At 39.7% G+C, this 21,570-nt stretch overlaps 1 protein-coding gene across 2 annotated transcripts in view; it reads left to right on the top strand.

Annotated features, from left to right (window-relative positions):
• The window catches only part of PRIM2 (DNA primase subunit 2), a 63,262-nt gene that overhangs the window by 37,419 nt on the left and 4,273 nt on the right, over positions 1-21,570 (top strand). For both annotated transcript variants that reach the window (XM_033143190.1, XM_033143191.1), the window contains 4 exons: positions 72-257; positions 5,554-5,680; positions 7,496-7,578; positions 21,221-21,289. In XM_033143190.1, the coding sequence (XP_032999081.1) occupies positions 72-257; positions 5,554-5,680; positions 7,496-7,578; positions 21,221-21,289 (465 nt within the window). The remainder of the gene's footprint in view (positions 1-71; positions 258-5,553; positions 5,681-7,495; positions 7,579-21,220; positions 21,290-21,570) is intronic.

The following is a 21,570-nucleotide window of genomic DNA, read 5'->3' on the forward strand; positions in this document are numbered from 1 at the left end:
AATGGATTTAATTGGTGATCAAAATGCAGCCTGTAAGTCAATCTATTCAATAATCTGTTTTCCTGTTGCAGCTTTCTGTTAAATCATTTCCTCCCTGCATGCGCCAACTGCACAAAGCTCTGCGTGATAACCATCATCTCCGTCATGGAGGCCGTATGCAATATGGTTTGTTCCTAAAAGGCATCGGTTTAACACTAGAACAAGCTCTACAGTTCTGGAAATCTGAATTCATCAGAGGAAAAGTGGATGCAGACAAGGTAAATTACTTGTTTGGAGCACTATTCAGTTCTTAATAGTTCTCTTTGAACATTTGCGAAGTCTGAAGACGTTGTCCATGTGCACTGTGGACAGCTGCTTAGACTAAAACAAGTCTAACATAAATAGCAATAGCAAAAAACATCTGCTTACCCATCCTTTCCTCACAGTGGATATTCATCTCAATTCTGCTCTCAGCATAAATTTATATTGCTTAACTTACTTTGTTGTTTGCAGAAATCACAGAAGTCAGAAAACTTATTTACAATATTGATAAACACTTATATACAGTGATATCAATATTTGCTTTCAAAATCAATAAAAGGACCAAGTTCCACTGTAAATATATACATTGTCCTCCAGTGCTTAACCTTAATATTTTCCAAACTGCTGATCCATTTCTGTTTAGAGGAGGGTTGAATGAAGTCCTTGTTCTGTCTCCTTACCAACCAAAAGGTAGCCAACATAATGCTAATTTTAAAAGAGAGATTGATGGGGACCACAGGGAGGGAGGAAAGGCCATATAGGCCTGTCTGTGCTTCATAATTGGGTAGAAAGCCTGTTTAATCTTGTTGTTGTTGTTCAGTCGTTCAGTCGTGTCCGACTCTTCGTGACCCCATGGACCAGAGTACGCCAGGCACGCCTATCCTTCACTGCCTCTCGCAGTTTGGCCAAACTTTAATCTTACATACCCACTTTGGGCATTATAAAATGTGTGCTTGGAAAGGGGTGTAGAACCATGCAAGCACACCCTATCATTCCCAAGTTGTGTGGGAAGGCCAGGTTGGAGCGGTCAGAGCCGACTTTCACAGTCCTGAGGCCTCTGCACAGATACCAGTAGTCCCTAAGAGGACTACTGTACTGAATAACAAGCTTTGCAGAACAATTTGTGTGGCTTCTACAAGGGAAGCCTTTTGCCACCAAGAAGAGCAGATTCTTTGGAATTCTTGAGAGTGTTGAGAAGCATGAAATCCGACAGGCATTCAAAGTCCTTTGCACAAGGCTTCCAAGTATATGTAGAAGTCATGGGATAAGAGAAGAGATCATCTTGCCATTTCTCTGAGCCTTGATGATAATGCCAGAAAGGCGTAGAAGGAGGTCTTCTACACAGTTGCTATATTGTGGTGCTGTAGCAATTGCATGCCAATGTGCACTCGGTTTTTCTTTTACATTTCCAGTGCCTCCTAAAGGCATGCTTTAAGCCGGTGCCAAAAATAGACAGGGACTTCCAAAGTTTAAATGCTGCCATGCTTAGAAAACAAGAGTGTTATGTGGTGCCTGTAATAGTGCTGCTCTCCAACACCATGCCATAGACCAGCAGCATCACCAGTTTGTCTCTTTGGCTCAACACCAGGTGCGGGATTGGCTTCTAAGAGACTTCCAAAGGAGTGGGAGGTTTGAAACTGGAAGCAGGGACCAAACAGCTAGGCCTCCGCCCCAGGTGGTGGTCAGTCCCTCTACTCCACTAAACCTTCCCCTGCCACCGCCACCCCTGAAATTTGGGGCACCACAAAGCTGCTTTCTTTCTCCTTAAGCTTTTAAATGTACTGCATATCCAAAGTGCTAATTATTTTATTACTGTGAAATTTGTGGAAAGAGGAAGAATAATTCACAATGGCAATTAGTATTTAAATTTCGCTGGAACAGATCGTTCCTCTTTGCACGAGTCGTCAAGAGTCTAGCAAGAATGTGTTTGATTAAAGCATCGGTTTGATTACCGGTAAATTATGTTTTAGATAGGTCAATTGTTAAAATGAAATGGGTGCCTCTGATTATATACATCAGTTTAAGTAGAAATATTGTTTGTTGTATTTTATTTTTGGCATATTCTTTACCAAGGTTTTTGATAAATATTTTTCAGCTTCGGGAAAGAATTTTGATGGTGCGGAATAAGTGTTCCTCATGCGCCGTGTCACTTTTCCGCTGCAACCATTCATAAATACCCCGAGGGTCATGCAGTCCACAAGACAAGTGATCCACCCCGTTCATAAAGGCTTCCTATTACAACATAGCTTTCAGTTTGTTAGAAGCTTTCAATTAACTCTGGGAGCAAGCTTAGTAAGTGGAGGTTATTTCCCTCGATTCCAGCTACCAGGGACTGGGTCAAGTGAGTGTAGCTCTGATCATGTTTCACATTAAGAGCTTTTAGACCATACTGCAGATTGTGGAATTGATCATAGCAATTTTTAGTCTGTAGGCATTTGACTCAAAAGAACCACCCTTTGTCTTTGTATTGCATACAGGACGATGTGGTAATTAATATGAAGGATTGTTTTGTGCTGTTGGAACTAGAACATCCATCTGTTAATGGAATTAAGAGCCAAGTTGCTGGTTAAAGAAAATTATTTTGAATAAATATTGCAGTTCTATTACCATGAAATAATGCATAAATTAATAAAGCTTGTCAGTTTGCTCCATATATTCAGAATTAGCCCTGGTCATTAATCAGTGATTGATTTCAGCTTTTTTAAAAACCAGGTTTCGGCTCCTTGATTATTTTTTTATGGGTGTCTCGGAATTCTTGTGTTCACAATAATAATGCATAGATGATAAAGGCCAACCTCACCACTTTGCATTAGCCGTTTTATTTTCAACATTATATTATTACATTTAAAATAAAGAAGTCTGACCTTGCAGACCTGAGGCCTCTTCTGGTTTAGCTGCAAAGTAGAAGATACTAATGAGAATGTCTTTGGGATATAATTATGTAGATTTAAAGAAGTGATGTACTTTTAATTATGCCCTGTAGCTAATGTAGATGCATATTAAACTAAATCATGCCTCTGTGCATTTCCCTCTGAATTTTTTTTTTCTCAGGTCTTAAATTAGTTATCAGCTCGTTGGTGCACACCAAGGTTAAGTAAACTAGTGGAGTAGTGGCAGATCAGATTTTATGTTGTGTTTCTAAGATGTCCTATCAGTTGGTGAACTTAATGGTCTTGGCGGAACACAGTTTTGAATAAAGCTTAGTTCCCCCAGGCAATTATATGATGTCAGCACGATACACTTCTGTGGAATATGAAAATACTGGATTATTTAAATGCCTTATTGAGGTATGTAACTTCAAATAAATGAAATGCAGGGTTTTCTCTCAGGTGCAAGTCATTTGTTACAAAATTTAGTTGTGCTAAAATTAATACAGACTGCAGTTTTCCTTTTTCTGCTTTAACTGTTGGTTTCAAAGTACCAAAGAGCAAGATAGGAAACTTCTTTGTATTTCATTTCGAGATGTCAGCCTACATTGGTGTATTCATTTGACTCTGCCCTTAATACTCTTATCAGTCCAGTGGAGTCTTATCCTTTTCAAGATGTTTGCCTAATTTGTCTGTCAGCCTCTTGTCCAGTCTTGAACTTGCACTTTTGCAAACTTAAAGTATTTCCAGAAAGTATCAGATTTGATTCAAGCAAAAATCTGTGTCAAAAGTTATTCATAATGTTATATATTTCCTGAAATGTAACATTTTTGTACCCTTAATCTAGAATGCCAACTTTTATTGCTGCTAGATGTCTGAAATATTTCATGGATTCCGTTGTAATTTTTATTAATGCCTGTTTTGCAAGCTTATAATCATGTCATTGTAGCCTGAGTTCAATTACTTCAAAGAAAAAGAGGCTGTTATGAAAATATCAGTTTTCCTTGTCTTACATAACAAAGCACACTGCCGTATGTTCCCTTTTGAATAGTTCGTAACAAACATTGCATGTATCAGAATGTGTGTTTGAATGCATACTGTGGAAACTGCCATTTAAAGCAATAAAGCATTTCCATCAGAATTAATTTGAATTTTCTGCCATGTGTATCTGATATTCATCTGATTTAAGGTAGTGAGAGGCACAACTGTTCTGTTGATTAATTGCTTGAGAGGTATAATTTTCATTTCCAAAATTTGAATAGTTGATCTCTGTAAGAACTAGGCTGTGAGGCAGTCTACAAAGTATTTTAATGCAAGTAGCATGATTTTTATAAAATTCTGTGTGATTTGTTCACTCTATTCTCCCACTGTTTTGCTTAGAGAAGGAACATGTATTGTAAAATATGCCATTAAATATAAGAGCCATTGCACCATTTTCACCTCTTAGTTAACTATAGAATAAAGCAAAGTTCTTTAGAACGCTCCATCTTCTGCCTCGTGTAAAACCTCTGTATCATGGAAATGCAGTGGAAAAATAGGTGCTGGTGTAGTAAGGTTTGAGTAGCTGATTTGTGTCATGGGCTGTTAGTATTTTGAGATGTCCTGTCTGTCAGTTTGATAGACAGGTTCATTAACTGCATGATTGACGTAGCAGCCAATCGGATCCTTGAAGGGCCTTTCCCTCTTCCTTGGACTGAACTGTTGTGCTGGTAGGAAAGAATAATGAGAGCTGAACAAGATGGCAAAACCCTTTAATTATATTTTGAGGAGAGGCAGTGGGGATTTATTTTACTTTCAGAATTAGATTGTTAGTGGCATGTGCTTAATTATTGAAGGATAATATCCTTTTGGTTCATGCATTGTTGCTGGGAGTGTGAATTGGGTAGCTTTGCATTAAGATGCTAATCAAACCAAATTCCTCTCCTATCTCTAGTGGCAAGCAGAAGGTGTCCAAAATGTCCAACACTAGCTGCTAAAAATAGGCTATGTGGTCCTTTACCCAATCTCTCCTGTGATTGGCTTTTGATGTGGGTGTGACAGGAGTCAATCATGTCTATAGTATATGCTTTTTATTTTTTAAAAAAGCACCAATCTTCTGACCTGTTTTCTTGTTCAGTGTGACTAATACAGACTTACATTGATTATCCCATAGCCTACCATTGCTCAACAATTATTTGTTTGCTTTGCATTAAAATATTTGTGCACTTTTAGGTTGCAGTTCATACCTGCCTCTCCGTTGCAACAGTAATTTTGGTACAGCGGTCCTTCTGGATTGCTGTGAGCTTAGACTTTAAAAACTCACATTTTGTGAGTAAGAGTTATAATGTTTTAAAAGCTTGTTCTCAAATTGGCTGCAGTTTAGCTTTGATTAATTTGATTATTTTTAATAAGCCCAGTAGAAGAGGTAATTATTGTAGAAAATTGAGGAATAAATCTGCAGGACCAACTTGCCATACTCAGAAATGATTTCCAAGTCCTATAGTGCCATGAAAAGAGTCTTCCGTAACTGCTACAACATGGCTGGCTGATAACATCGTTTCATTTTTAACTTTAAAATTACTTAGCAAGGAGATATAATCAAATACAACTACTCAAAATCCCATTGTTTCATCCTTTGTAGTAGCTGAAATCTCTTGACACCACCCAATTTTGTATTTCTATTTAGTTTGACAAAGGATATGCTTACAGCATCCGACATTCCTATGGAAAAGAAGGCAAGAGAACTGACTATACGCCATTCAGCTGCATGAAAATTATAATGTCCAACCCACCAGGCCAAGGGGATTATCATGGTAAGTGCTTGCACCTCACATGTTCACAATGCATGGGAACCCCAAACTGCTTTGGAAGCCAGCTGATTGGCTGACTGTATTACTGGCAGAAGCTAGTTTTCTGTGGCTTATGGCAGTCATCACTGTCGAGCCTAGTGTGCGGGTTACTCTTCTGGTGATTCGTCTTATTACAGAACTAGGTCAAGCAAGAGACATTCATTCAGCAGGGTTTCAACATGCACTCTACCAAGCTGTTTAGGTTTTTTTTATTTCTCTTCTTGCTTCTGCTGCTGCTTTTCTATTCCCCACCCCCACCCCCCAAAAAACATGTCTCTCGACAAACAACAAAGTTCCTCAGTGCTTTTGCTTTGCTTGCAATCAATGCTCTTGCTTTGCTCTAAAACAGTAATAAATCATAGGCTTTTTCTAATAGCTTAGCACTCTCTGGGATAGTATGACATATTTCAAATCCTTATCATCTCCCTAGAATAAAACACTAATTGGGTAAGCAGCATATTTCTATGACTTCTCTAAAAGTTACTTGGCATTGAAGCAGGTTTCTTTACACATATTCAGCTTTCCCTCTTAAGCAGGAATCAAAAGTAATGTAACATCAAAGTAATGTTCCACAGAAACCTTTGGTTTCATTTAAAAATAATAATGTTGCCCCCAGTCTCTGCACACACAAAGGTCTCTGGGACTCTTTTGGAGGAATGGGACCTTAAAATGGGTAGACAAGGTCGAAATAAGAGAAATACCCCCCTCCCTCCACAGCGGCTTGTGGGGAATCTGCTCCAAGAGAAGTCACCAGCCAATTACAGAGACTTGTTTACTCTCTTCTCAATTCTTCCCAGTCAATTAAGTCCAATACCCTAAAGTATGGATCTTCTGTGTGAAAAGTTACTTGTTAATTGTGTTAAAGTGAAGGTGTGTGTGCGTGTGTGTGTGAGAGAGAGAGCGCTTTCTGTGTGGTAAAGAAGGTAAATAAACAATTCCCTAGCTCCATCCTAATTGCAATGCATATTCTGCAATGTCATTTATGTTGGAATGCGCAGCTTGGATGCCTTCAGCCAGAGTACTGCATTGTTCAGGAGACAATTCTTTTGAAAAACTAAGCACATAGAATAAAAACTAAGGACATATAATAGGAGTTTGGTCTCTTTACACACTAATGATTATGCATTTACTTAAAATGTACCTGGTGATTTAACCATCAGTAATTTAACTGTGGCTGTTATTTCATATAGTAGCTAAGCTACGATAGTTGGGTATTAAACCACTGTAGTTAGGCCCAGTGAAATCAATGGAATAAAATAAACTTAGATGCAAACCCCAAAGCATAATTATTTTTGTAAGCAGCCGTTCTCTCCCTCCCTGCCCCCCATTGACCCTCAAGTTGACGTTCTCATGCTGCTTAATAATATAGCTCACATGTTATCTATTGGTTTTTTTAAAAAAATTAATTGTTACAGCTAAACTCCTGCAGCCTTTTCTGTTTGTATTATAGCTATACTATAATACTTGGGTGAATTTTCAAACTTATTTAGTGTGGAACCTAATTAAAGCAGTTTTCCGTTCAAATGAATAAGAATCTTCGCCTACTTTTTTGTAACTCATTATATAACTTTTGTGCCTATTAGTGCTATGATACCATACAGTGAACTAGCCGTTTGGAAGAAGCGTAAAGCAATTGCACACACGGGCAATTAACTTTTGTATTAATAAGCTGCTGCTAGACAATTAAGGACTGCTTAGCCAGGCTCTCAAGTGTGCTGTTGTACTAACTTCTGAGTAAATAGTCTTGTTTGTGTGCTTGCCTCTCTTCTTTGTTGTTAGGGTGCCCATTCCGTCACAGTGATCCTGAGCTGCTGAAGCAGAAGCTGCAGTCATATAAAATCCCTCCCTCTGGGATTACTCAGGTAGGGAATATTTTCTTCAGTTACAGCAGCAATGTGGCATCAGGTATTTCCTTTCAGTTTAGTTTAATACTGATGTATAATATGTGACTGACAATGCATGCAAAATACCTTTTAAATCAGGTTGTAGTATTTGCTTCAATGATGTTCTCCCCCACCCCAAAGTGTTCTTTTCACAGTGCTGACAAGCAGATTTATAGTTTTGTTTTTCATTATTATAATACATTCCCCCCCCTCTTGTATTTTATCAAGGACATTGAGCAGTCTTGTTTACTGCAGCTTAGAATCATAGAACCATAGAATCGTAGAGTTGAAATTGACCCTAAGGATCACTTAGTCCAACCCCCTGCAATGCAGAAATCTCAACTAAAGCATACATGACAGGTGGCCATCCAAGCTCTGCTTAAAAACCTCCAAGGAAGGAGATTCCACCACCTTCGGAGGGAGTCCATTTCACTGTCAGACAACTGTTACTGTCAGAAAGTTCTTCCTGATGTTTAGTTGGCATCTCCTTTCTTATAACTTATATCTGTTGGTTCGGTTTCTAGCATTTTTATGTGCTGTAAGCCGCCCAGAGTGGTTTGGGAAACCCAGCCAGATGGGTGGGGTATACATAAATAATAACAGTTGTTGTTGTTGTTGTTGTTGTTATTTATTAGCTTCTGGAGCAGGAGAAAACAAGTTTGCTCCATTCTCCATGTTATGACAGCTCTTTAGTTATTTGAAGATGGATAGCATATCTCCTCTTAGTCTCCTCTTTATCAGGCTAAACATACCAAACTTCCTCAACTGTTCCTCACAGGGCTTGGTTTCCAGACCCTTGATCATCTTGGTTGGCCTCTTTTGCACACGTTCCAGCTTGTCAATATCCTTCTTAAATTGTGGCACCCAGAACTGTATGCAGTACTCCAGTCGTGGTCTGACCAAGGCAGAATAGAGCAGGACCATTACTGCTATTGCTTCTTACAGCCGTGCAAGCCTTTGGGAGGTAGAGACACAAGAGGGCATCAGAGGAGGGAGGGAAAGAAAGAAGGACAGAGGCCAGTGTTGCCCGTGGCACGCCTGACCATCACGACACACTGGTTGAAAACCACTGCCCTAAACCATGCTTAATTCAAGGAGCTCTTGTTTCATTTTAAAATTGCAGTGTTGATCTAATTTACAGTAGCACCCAGTCATGCAAACCCAGAAGGCTGTGAGATTTATCAGTATACATCTCTAAGGCTTGCCATCAGGGTGTTCTGATTCTCACAACTGCTGCAACCTTTCCTAAAGTATATTGCTTCTGTAAACGGGAAAATCTGACTCTTTGGATTTTGTCCCCCAAAACTTTGCATTAATCTCTGGATCAGCTGTTTTATCCAGAGGAAATACTTCACTTTAACTATTCAATTCTGTACAGTAGGAAATTAGGGTTGAATATGTTCATAGTTTTGTGAGCTAACTTTGATATGCCTTTTGTTTACAGTGGTGCCCCACTAGATGAATGCCTCGCTAGACGAAAAACTCGCTAGACGAAGGCATTTGTCTAGCGGAAGGCTGTCCCGCAAGACGAAAAAGGGGCTGCCTCGCAAGATGAATTTTTTTTCTTTTTTCGTCTAGCGAAAACCGTGGTTTACATTGCCGCTTCGCTAGACGAAAAACCCGCTAGACGAAAATACTCGCGGAACGAATTATTTTCGTCTAGTGGGGCACCACTGTATTATATCGTATAGCTGCTTTTCAGCCAAAAATCTTGGCTCCTATAAGCGGCTGTAGTAACTTCAGATCCAATGCAAACAGCAATTAAAATGCAAAACAAACAGAATGCTTCTGAGGAGTGAATCCTCAGCTGAAGATAGATGAGGGTGTGATGGAGAGATGCCTGGCTGCTACCTTCACTTCCTCTGAGGGCCTTGGCCACAGCCCATGGTGGCTGGAGGAGTTGAATCTAGGCATGATCGTTGGGGTGGGTTACCTTTCAGATCTGTTCCCAAGTGTGTAAATGTTCTTGGGGATAAAGTGATGAAGCTCATGTTGCTTTGCAGCTTGAGCTTATAAATTAATAATTTCTCGTTCTTTTTACACAGTAGTTGCATATAAGAAATGTAAATTGCTTTAAAGTGAGTGGGTGGCCTGTTTGTCTTTTGACTTAATGCCGAGTGCCACAATTTGTCAGGAAAGCAATTCTGCATGAAACATTTAAGACATTTAAATGTTTTAAGTTCTCTCACACTGGCAGTGATAGCAATTTGCTTGCATCCCACCCATTTACATGCTAGGTTTCTCCAGGATATAGACAATTTGGCTTGACAAGTACTTTACTTCCACATTGTAGACCAAGTTTCATCACAGTAAGCAACATTTGTAGTTTGAGATAAGATCATTTCTAGTAGTCAAATAAAACCTCCAGTGTTGGTGTATATCTAGTTCTTTTGGGTGGTTCAAGGCATTAACTACGTTGGTTGGCATTAACAGCTGCTAATGAAATGCTAGAATAATCTTGTACACATTCTGAAGAAAACATTCAAATTTCTTCCCTTCCAAATGAACCCAGTTAGGTTAGCTGAAACTTCTTCTTCATAGTAACCCTAAAACATCAGAAAAAAGTGCAGACCCCTAAACTAAGCACAAGAAAGCCACACTCATAGATTCAGCTAATTAGTCCTGCTAAATAATTGCTAATATAACAGGGCTTGCCCCCTAATTACAGGTTTGGTGTTTGCGCTGACAGAACAATTGTCATAGTGCCACGTTGAATTCCCATATGTTGGAATATAGGTCGCCTATGTGGACTTATATTTCTCTGCTACAATTGCTTTGAGTTACTGATTGACTCCTTTTTTGCAGCATTCTTTCTGCAAAAAAGAAAGTTCTGTAGGCTGTCAGCAAGTTTCCTTGTTGGTCTTCTCTATATGTATAAATATTTATACATGGCAAGCTTATTGTATACCAACTTGATAATATGTAATATGTGCATATTGCATATAAGTAATATATGTATGTATTATATGTACAAGTACTGTGTGTGCGATGCAAAGCAAGCGTGCATACTTAACAGGCATAACAATTCTGTGTTAACTGATGCTGGTTTTGGGCCTCCTAAAAGTGCCTTATAGCAGGCATAGGCAAACTCGGCCCTCCAGATGTTTTGGGACTACAACTCCCATCATCCCTAGCTAACAGGACCAGTTGCCAGGGATGCTGGGAGTTGTAGTCCCAAAACATATGGAGGGCCGAGTTTGCCTATGCCTGCCTTACAGGAAGTAAGTCTGATTGAACACATTGAGGTTTCTAAGTAAATATAATTACCCAGACTTTATTAATTCAGTCCGTATAAGAAGCTATGATACTTTCTTCGCATTTCATTGACCTCATGGTTCTCGCTGCCAGAAGAAGCCTGAAAAGCAGATCTTTGGGGGTTGGGTAAGGTTACAGGTTTATTTGCAGGAGAGCTATTTTAGGATCTTTGACCATGGAGTAATGTAGTATTTCACAACACTCGGATATCACTTAAGCTCCAAAACTTCTATTCCCTTTATGTACCTTAGGAGTGTGAGGCCAGGGATGTATAAATTCTGTTCAGCCCCATGCTAGCCAAAAATGAGTTTATTTTGGGGTGGGTTTTTTTTGTAAAAAAAAAATGAGTTGAATCCTTATAGGCTATCAAAGTGGAGCTCCTGTAGATTTTTCATGTTAAATGTTAGAAATAAAATGCACAAAGAAAGACACTAGTGGTTTGCTTCATATAAGGAAATAAATGAAAGTTTTTGCAAAGCCCTAAGAGAACAAGCTGAGGTGTTGCGGAATTGACCTGGAACTAGGGGAATATTGCTAAGCATGTTCCAGTAGCTGCACCTCAATCACATTTTAAGTCACCTTTGAAATAAAAATGAAGGTTAGAAATAGATAAAATGCAACAAATTCTTTGCTGGAAAGATTGAGTCTTTTAAGAACAGAAGGAACTGTTTTATTTGAAAGTGGCTTCAAACTGACATTGCGTCCCTGAAAATATCAGTGATTAGGAAGGTGAAGCCAATTAACTATTTTAAGCTTGTGTGTGGCAGCAGTGCCCCATCATCTGATCTCAATATCTTTTGAGTTACAGCACTAAGAAATTGTTTAGTAGTCTCTCAGGTAATGGAAAGGTGAGGGTTCCAGCACTTCTGTTAGTTTTTTAGAAGAGACAATTTTAGTACGTGTATCTTTTCTCCTTCCTTGACAAGATGCACTTGCCAAATTTCTGAGCAATTGTTAAAGGCCTTGGCTTCCTTTGCTACAAGAGAAATAATATGCAATGCTTCAGAAAATAAAGGGATGGGGAGGGGGGGATTTATAGCATTATTTTCGTTTGGCCACAAATTAAATGTGGTTTTGTATCTGCTTGGGTACAGACAGATTCCTTGTGCTAGAATGCATCATGGAGTGATTAAATAAAAGGTATGCTCCTTGGCATTGCTGGGAAAGTAACATTTAACAGGTCAGCTGTCAAATCTTTTTCAGAGGATTGAGGACCAATTTGTTCCACCCCGCAGTGTGAATATCTGTCACCACACTTCCTACATCTGGGGACCCCCAGGATCATAGCTGCCATTGCAACAAAATTGATCCATCGGATTAGGTACATTTCGAAGCATTGCTGCCCATATTTCCTAGTGTTAATTCTGAAAAGCACATGAACCTTGGCGGGATTCAGGGTTGTTGCATAGCTAAGCCAATAATCACAAAAGTTTTGTTTGGCTAGAGAGGTTTCCAATTTCATGGTAAAATCTGCCACAGGGAACTCGGCCTGTGCTGTGATGCTTACTACAGAGGCTGAGGAAAACCTGGCAATCATTTTGCATTGACGATGGTGTTCCAGGCTGCTAGGCAAAGAGCCCTTTAAGGATTTGCACATGCAAAGGAGTATCCTGTATTCTTTTTTTCTTCTTTTTTTTGGAGAGGTGGGGGGATTTCCTATCAGTGGCTACCCAAGCTGATTTTTATATTTTAAATTCTCTTGAGCATCTGAGTTGGCCTCTTAAGCAGATGGAAAGGAGTGAGTGAGCTGCTCTTGGTAAAAAAAAACCAAAAAACAAACAAACCCCGTACTACACATAAAACAAGCCCTATGCCATTTGGGATTATAGCTTAAATTTCATATCACCTGTGTGACTTCATCCCAGTGCTGCCAGGATTGTAACAAGAGAGGAACCCTCATACATTAATGGTGTGAGTATGGGCAAAGTATTTTTGGTATAGTTTCTAATATTATTGGTCAACCATTGAACCCAATTCCTGCTTTGTCCCTTAAGTCAATAGAAACCAATCTAGACCCTCTCCTTATACAGAATTGCCCAACTGCCCTTCTGTTTACTGCTGCCCATTTATGAACATACCTGAACCCCACAGTCATCCTCTGAGGCCCTTGTTAATGTGCCTCCTCCATGAGAGGTCCAACAACATGAGAACAAGCCTTTTCTGCAGTGGCTCCCCATTTGTGGAATGCTCTCCCCAGGGAGACTTGCCTGGAGTCTTCATTATACACCTTTAGGTGCCAGGCAAAAATGTTCCTCTTCACCCAAGCCTTTGGCTGATTGACATCCAATACCCTTTTAAATGTGTTGTGGGAGGGGGGATTATTGGTTTGTTTTTGTTCTTATTTTTACTATGCATATTGTGTGGGTTTTTTAATATTGTGATTTTATGTTGTGAACCACCCTGAGATCTACAGGTGAAGGGCAGCATACAATTTTAATGAATAGAAATAATGAATAATATGATCATCACCAGTGCTTTTTTCCTGGGGGTACTCAATGGTAGGCACCTTTTCTTCTAGAAGAAAAGCGCTGGTTTTAAGTATGGCACTTACTGTAACAACTTCATGCTGAGTATCGGCACCTTTCTTTCCTATAAGAAAAGCACTGACCGCCACCCGTTGAAAGTACCCCAAAGCTACATCTCTGATGGGATGGTTTGGGGTCTGCCTTTTTCTGGGTATCTGCAGCAACACAGAAGGGATGTTAAGATGCCAAGCTTGGCGTGGTCGTTTTGACAAGTTACGGTCGCCATATATCAGCTATGAAAATAGAAGTACAGTCGTACCAGGGATTATCCACCTCCGTCATTGGTGCTGTGCAATGCCAGGTCCATTGGCAATAAAACCGCCACCATGCGTGACTTCTTTGTCTCGCTGGGGGTTGACCTGGCTTGCGTGACGGAGACCTGGGTGCGGGAAGGTGAAGTAGTCTCCCTACGTGAGATAGCACCCTTAGGTTTTTCCGTCCTCCACCAATCACGGACTGTGGGTCGGGGGGGAGGAGTAGCATTGTTAATCCGGGAGGGTTGCTCTTTCAGAGCTCTGCCAGTACCGGCGATCTCCGGTATTAAATGTGTTGGTCTTGTGTGGGGTTCCAAGGAGAACTTGGCTGTCTGGCTGGTGTACCGACCACCCAGCGCACCAGCAGCCACCCTGTCAGACCTGTTGGAGGTGGTGGCGGGCTGGGCCTTGGAGTTCCCAAATCTACTGGTCTTGGGAGACTTCAACGTCCATGCCGATGACACTCCCTCTTCACAGGCTCTGGACCTAGTGACTTCCATGGCGACACTAGGGCTCTCCCAGTTTGTTTTGGGCCCCACACATCAAGCAGGCCACACACTGGATTTGATCTTTGGTGCTGGCATAGATGTGATCATGCTCCCCTCTGTGGAAGTGCCATGGTCTGATCACTACGCTCTGAGAGCCAAGATTGACTTTCCGCTCCTCCCCTGCTCGGGTGGCGAGCCTATTTTGGCTCGCCCGCGAAGGCTGATGGATCCAGATAGATTCCGTCAGGCTTTGCGGGACCCTGCCCCCCCTGGCGACTCATTAGATGACCTTGTCGAAGATTGGAATAACCGACTCTTGACGGCCATTGATGAGATCGCACCTAAGCGCCCTCTGCGACCCCGCCGAAACCGGACCCCTTGGTTTACTGAGGAGCTCCGGAAAATGAAGCGGGAGCTCAGACGGCTAGAGCGAGTATGGCGGCGTGCTCGCGACGGAGCCTCAAGAACATCTTATAGGATGTTTATGAAAACCTATGAGATGGCAATGAAGGCGGCAAAGAAGTCTTACTTCTCAGCTTCCATTGCATCTGCTAGCTCTCGCCCAGCACAACTCTTTAGAATAATTAGGTCTTTCCAGAACAAGATAAGAAAGGACAGGCAACTGGAGGAGAGGAATAAACAAAGAAATGGCGCTCAAGTTAATGACTTGGAATGTTCGGGGATTAAATCAGAGACCAAAGAGACGCAGAGTGTTTTACAGCATAGAAAAGAAGAATTTGGATATAATATGTCTACAGGAAACCCACATAGTCCGGCGTCACAGAAGATTGCTACAGAACAAAAAATTAGGCCAAGAGTTCATATCATCGGACAAGGTCAAGAAGAGAGGAGTAGTGATTTATGCAAAGGAGAAATATAGCCCAAGACAGCTATTTAAAGATGAAGAAGGGAGATACATCGCAATTGAAATTAATGTACAAGGCGAAAAATTTTTGATTCTGGGACTTTATGCACCAAATGATGGAAAGTCGATTTTTTACAAAAAAATACATGATTTGCTGCTGGATTATTTGGACTATAAGGTAGTTTGCCTTGGAGACTTTAATGGGGCAGTTTCCACACTAATGGATAGATCTCAAAGAACAAAACTAACAAATGATGGGAAACTCCCAAAGACTTTTTTTGAAATGGTGGACAATTTGAATTTGGTGGACTCTTGGAGATTAAAAAATCCCACAGAAACAGAGGCAACGTATTTCAGCGAATCTCAGCAGTCATGGTCGAGGATAGATTATATCTGGATCTCGAATGAATTGGCTCCAAAATTACAAAAAGCAGAAATCGGTCCTAAAACGCTTTCAGACCACAATCCGGTGCAGGTAAACCTAAAAATGATTTCCAAGGATTCTTTCAGGTGGAGAATGGATGATGCATTGATGAGAGATACCAAGCTAGTAGAAAGAGCGGCGAAAAAGATGAAAGAATATTTTCAAATTAATTGGAACTCAGATGTGGAGAAAAGGATTGCTTGGGATGCAAGTAAAGCGGTAATGAGAGGATTCCTCATTAGTGAAAAGGCAAAAAAGAAGAAACAACAAAGTGCAGAAATGGAGAGACTGTTGAAATTAATCAAAGGAAAGGAAAAAGAACTAAGAGGACATCCCAGATGTGTTAAAATCCAAAAAGAAATTAAATACTTGCAATCCCAATATGCGAATATCATGAATCAAGATATTGAATGGAAAGTGAAAATGATGAAACAAAGAACATTTGAATCTGCAAATAAATGTGGAAAACTACTAGCTTGGCAATTAAAGAAAAGACAAAAGGCAAATGTCATCAGTAAATTGGTAGTAAATGGAAAAAATGTAGAGAAACCGGAGGAAATCAGATGGTGCTTTCAGAGATTCTATAAGCAACTGTACAAGGAGGAGAAGATAGATGAAGTAGAGATAGACCGATTTCTGGAAAAGAACGGATTGCAAAAAGTCCCAGAGGAAAAATTAATAACTCTCAACCACCCAATAACGACACAAGAAATAGAAGATGCAATAAACAACATGCAATTGGGGAAGGCTCCAGGACCGGATGGATTAACAGCAAAATATTATAAGACATTGAAAGATTGGCTATCACAGCCGTTAAGAGAAATTTGCAATAGAATACTAGAAGGAGATAGGGCACCAGAGACGTGGAAAGAAGCCTTTATCACACTGATTTTAAAACCAGATACTGATAAGACTCTAATGAAAAATTATCGTCCAATATCCCTTTTGAATGTGGATTATAAAATTTTTGCAAATGTTTTGGCTACAAGGTTGAAAAGAGTGTTGAAAGACTATATACATAGAGACCAAGCAGGTTTCTTGCCAGGAAGACAAATAAGTAATAACACGAGAATTATTGTGGACATTTTAGAAAAACTGGAGAGAGACATAAACACAGATGCAGCACTATTGTTTGTTGATGCAGAGAAAGCTTTTGACAAAGTATCTTGGATATTTATGAAAAAGAATTTGGAAAAGATGGGAGTTGGAGAAAAATTCTTAAATGGCATTAAGGCCATTTACACAGAACAAAGAGCAAAAGTCATTGTAAACAGTGTGATATCGGAGGAGATCGAAGTAGAGAAAGGAACAAGACAAGGGTGCCCTATCTCCCCTTTACTTTTTATTACGGTCCTGGAAGTCCTTCTAAATATGATTCGGAAAGATAAACAGACAAAAGGAATTAAAGTGGGAGAGAAGGAATACAAATTACGTGCCTTCGCGGACGATTTGATGCTATCCCTGCAAGAACCAGAAGGCAGTGTCCCCAGAGCCTTGGAATTAATTGAACAATTTGGACTTGTAGCTGGCTTCAAATTAAATAAGCAGAAAACCAAAGTTTTAGGTAAAAATTTGAGTGCAGAACAGATCCAAAGAATTCAAGAAGCCACAGGCCTCAATTTTGTTAAATCTGTAAAATATCTAGGTATCAATCTCACAAATAAGAATTTGAACCTGTATAAGGATAACTATGAAAAATTGTGGATGGAGATAAAAAAAGATATGGAGATCTGGACAAGACTTAAATTGTCGTTAATGGGAAGAATAGCAGTGGTTAAAATGAATGTCCTACCAAGGATGCTGTTTTTATTCCAAGCCATACCAATTTTGGACAAACTAGACTGTTTTAAGAAATGGCAAAAGGACCTATCGAAATTTATATGGCAGGGCAAAAAGCCAAGAATAAAATTCAAGATTTTAACAGACTCTAAAGACAGAGGAGGCTTTGCCCTGCCGGACTTAAGGCTTTATTTTGAAGCTGCGGCCTTTTGCTGGTTAAAGGATTGGTTTAAATTAGAGAACGTTGATGTGTTGGACTTGGAGGGACATGATAATATGTTTGGTTGGCATGCATACCTTTGGTATGACAAGGTTAAAATCCACAGAACTTTTAAGTCTCATATTGTTAGAAAATCCCTATATCAGGTTTGGACTAGATACAAAGACTTGTTTGAGAGAAAGACTCCTAGATGGATCTCTCCAGTGGAGGCCAAGGCATATAAGAGACCGAATATGTCTGCAAACTGGTTAAGATATATGGACATATTGCAGCAGGAAGGGGACTCCTTTAAGCTAAAAAGCTATGATCAAGTAAAAAGCCAGGTCCCCGACTGGCTGCACTATTATCAGGTTTATGAAATATTTAAAATGGACAAAAAAGTTGGTTTTCAAGTAGAAAAATCAAAACTGGAAACAGAACTGATAGAATCGAACTTCAAAAACCTTTCCAAAATGTATAATCTTCTGCTAGAGTGGCATACAAAAGATGAACTGGTTAAATCCTCAATGATAGATTGGGCAAAAGATGTAGGACATAATATTATGATGGATGACTGGGAGAGATTGTGGCAAAAAGGTATCAAATTTACTGCTTGTCATGGTTTAAGAGAAAACATAATGAAAATGGTTTATAGATGGTATTTGACACCAGTTAAGATTGCTAAGATGAATACCAAAATGTCAGATGTATGTTGGAAATGCAAACATGCGAAAGGTACCTTTTTTCATATGTGGTGGTTGTGCCCAGCGGTAAGTGCTTTCTGGGATAAGATTTACAATGAGCTTAAGAAGGTAATGAAAGTTACCTTTTGTAAGAAACCAGAGGCATTTCTTCTGAGCATAACCAATGAAGAGATACCCAGTCAGGATAGAGTGTTTTTTATGTATGCCACAACAGCAGCTAGAATTCTATTGGCAAGAACATGGAAAGGTGAAGAGATACCAACGGTGGAGGAATGGCAGATGAAGATGATGGAATACATGGAACTCGCAGAACTGACCGTCAGAGTCCGGGACCAGAGGGAGGGGAAGGCGTCGCAGGAGTGGAAAAAATTTAAAGACTATTTAGTTAAATCAGTTAAACTGAATATCTGAGCAGAATTAGACAGAACATCGGCTTTGGTAGATATGTGTTAGATATAAATGGTAAGAGGAATTGTTGTTATGTGAAAGATGTACGTGTCAAAATATGTTAAGATAGGTTGTCAAGATAAGATACATAGTTATTGAGATATTTGACTAAGTAAAAGCTAAGTATATTAAAATTTGGGTAAATGTGAATCGAACAATATATAAAGCTACCTTGAAGAAGTATCTGTTTTTTTTTGAAGACAGTGGAGGGAACGGGGGAAGTCCCCAAACAGAGAAGTTAGAAACAAGAAATATACAAAGATAGATATTGGTTAAGGTTTGTATATGTTATCTTTATGTTTTTATTGCTGTTATTGTTTCGAATGTTGATTATGTTTATTGTTGATTATGTTCAATGTTGATTTTGTTTTTTTTATTGTTGCTTATGTTTTGTGTTGATGTTGTACCTTGTTTTCTCTTTGTTTTTTTGGAAAATAATAAAATCTTATAAAAAAAAAAAAAGAATAATTAGGTCTTTAACAACCCTAGAGGGACAACCAAATTTAAATACAAATTCGACTCATAGCTGTGAGGCATTTGCGAGCTTTTTTGCGGAGAAAGTCTTGCTGCTCCGCCGTGACCTCCCTGCCAATTTGGATACAATAATGGAACTGGAGGCCCCTCGACTGTCCTCGGGTCCAGTATTGGACCACTTTGATCGGATACTCCCTGCCGATGTAGACAGATTCCTCCAAGCTGGAAGGCCCACCACTTGCCCCCTTGACCCGTGCCCATCTTGGCTGATTAGAGCGTGTCCAGACGAGGTACGGGCCCCTCTGGGTGAGATCATAAATTTGTCCCTTGGCACGGGGACTTTCCCACAGGAATTTTGTTGTGGGGGAGGAAGGGAAAGGAGAATGTGAGCCGCTTTGAGACTCCTTCGGGTAGTGAAAAGCGGGATATCAAATCCAAACTCTTCTTCTTCTTCTTCTTCTTTTTGAACAGCTTAGTTCTTGAACATTTTGGCTCCTGAACGCCGCAAACCCGGAAGTGACTGTTCCGGTTTGCGAACTATTTTTGGAAGCCGAATGTCCGACAGGGCTTCCGATTGGCTGCAGGAGCTTCCTGCAGCCAATCAGAAGCCACACTTTGGTTTCCGAACATTTTGGAAGTCGAACGGACTTCCGGAACGGATTCCATTCGACTTCCAAGCTACTACTGTAGTGTTAATGTTAGACCTCCAGACACTTGTGCTTACTTACGGAGAGACTGTGTCACAGATATTTGAAGCTTTGGCAGTGCATTCAATGATTCTGTTATTTGACAGCATCCCTGCTCAATTTTTCTTCTCAAATGTAACTGATGTAAGCATGCAACACTCTACAAGCTTTATTGGAATTGATCAGTGTTATTTTAATAAAATATACCGCAAAAAGAAAAAGGTGCTGTTATCCATCCACCCTTTAGCCAAAATAAGTTTTTTACATGATCAAATACACAACATAAACCTGATGCACTGTTACAAAATGTGCTACTGCTGGGTACTCATTCAAAGCAGCATTAACACTTTTAATTAGCAAAGCCAAGTTTTTATTACATTTTATTATCTGTTCCATTTCAAAAGCACATAGACCGTGCCAGGCTTTAGCATCTTCTGGCTAGTTGATTTGTTTTTCGCAAGATATGTAACAGGATGTGACAGGAAAGGCAGACATTTAATCAGTTGCACTTGTAGCAGCAAAACAAACCCAGTAAGCACTTCTTTGGCAGCATTGTAGCTTGATATATTCAGCAAATATTTGTACATCTGTCAATAACTATAAGGCAGCCTCCAATAATGAGGGCAGTAGGGATTTGTGCCGGAGTTTATTTCTGTGCTTGACATGGAAAGGTCAGCCTTTTGAAATGGAGTGTGAATTTGCATTTCTCAAGAATTTTCTCTCAGCTGAGGCTATCTCTCAGTTCCAGCGCTTTCCTGAGCTTGATAAGCAGGGAATATACAGTTTAATTATATAGCAGCAGAGGGGGAAAATGACATACAACTTAAATTTTCAAATGGCGTTGCATTCTGCTGATAAGAATGAATGTTTTATGCAGGACAGAAGAGATTACATGAGGTAGAATTGGAAAGCAAATTGTATTTACAAGAGATAGAGAGATGTTTCTAATAGGAATTCAAAACAGATGATTTCCCTTTCGTGTTCTGAGGAGCATTGCTAGAAACAACTTAACTTTGAGAGCTGATCTTAGAGAGGGTAGAAATGTAGTGCTTTCTGCAACTTCTTTTCTGGATTACTTCTGCAACAATTTGTAGTTGGGATCACAGTTGTATTATGTCACACACGTCTTAGCAAGTTTTATCCAAAATAAATTATAACCGCATACTTGATTAGCTCATATTTCAGTTACTCAAATGATAGATACTTATTTGAAATAATGCAAGAGATTTTGCAGCGCAATAGTTCTGACAGTACACGCCGCTCCTCAATTTTCTGTGTCATTTGTGAAGTAAAACTGTTGGTTTCTGGTTGTGAAGGCAGAACCTCTTCTCTGTCTATGGATAATCTGACTTCAATTCTAAGTGGGAGGAAAATGTCAGCAGCATTGTATCTTATAAGACTACAGATTCTTGTATCATGTCAAACCCTGCCATAAATTGTAAAGGTCATATGTTCACATTGCAGAACATTTCAGCTGTTTTAAAGACCCTTTAAATATATCGATCACCTTCCTTTTTTCAGATTTTGGAACTGGTGAAGGGCATGCACTATCAGTTGGCCTGTCAGAAATACTTTGAGCTGACCCATGACGTAAGTGATGCTTATTTATCAGACGATAATGTGTCTCATTATTGGAAAGACTGGCGGCAGAAACCCTGTGCGAAACTTCAGACATTCTGTTCACATTCACCACGTGCCACCATCCTTGTTAATTACGCTGAGTTAATGAGTATATAGCAGATGTCTTTCATTTCATGTATGGATCGACACTCCGCATTTGCTAACTGTTTAGTGCATACATAATCAACAAATATGTTATGAGGTTATGCTGTTTTATTTTGTAGCAAAACTGTTTACATTTATGGAGTGGT

The sequence above is a fragment of the Lacerta agilis genome, chromosome 3 (assembly GCF_009819535.1).
Source record: "Lacerta agilis isolate rLacAgi1 chromosome 3, rLacAgi1.pri, whole genome shotgun sequence".
In the NCBI taxonomy this organism is placed as follows: domain Eukaryota; kingdom Metazoa; phylum Chordata; class Lepidosauria; order Squamata; family Lacertidae; genus Lacerta; species Lacerta agilis.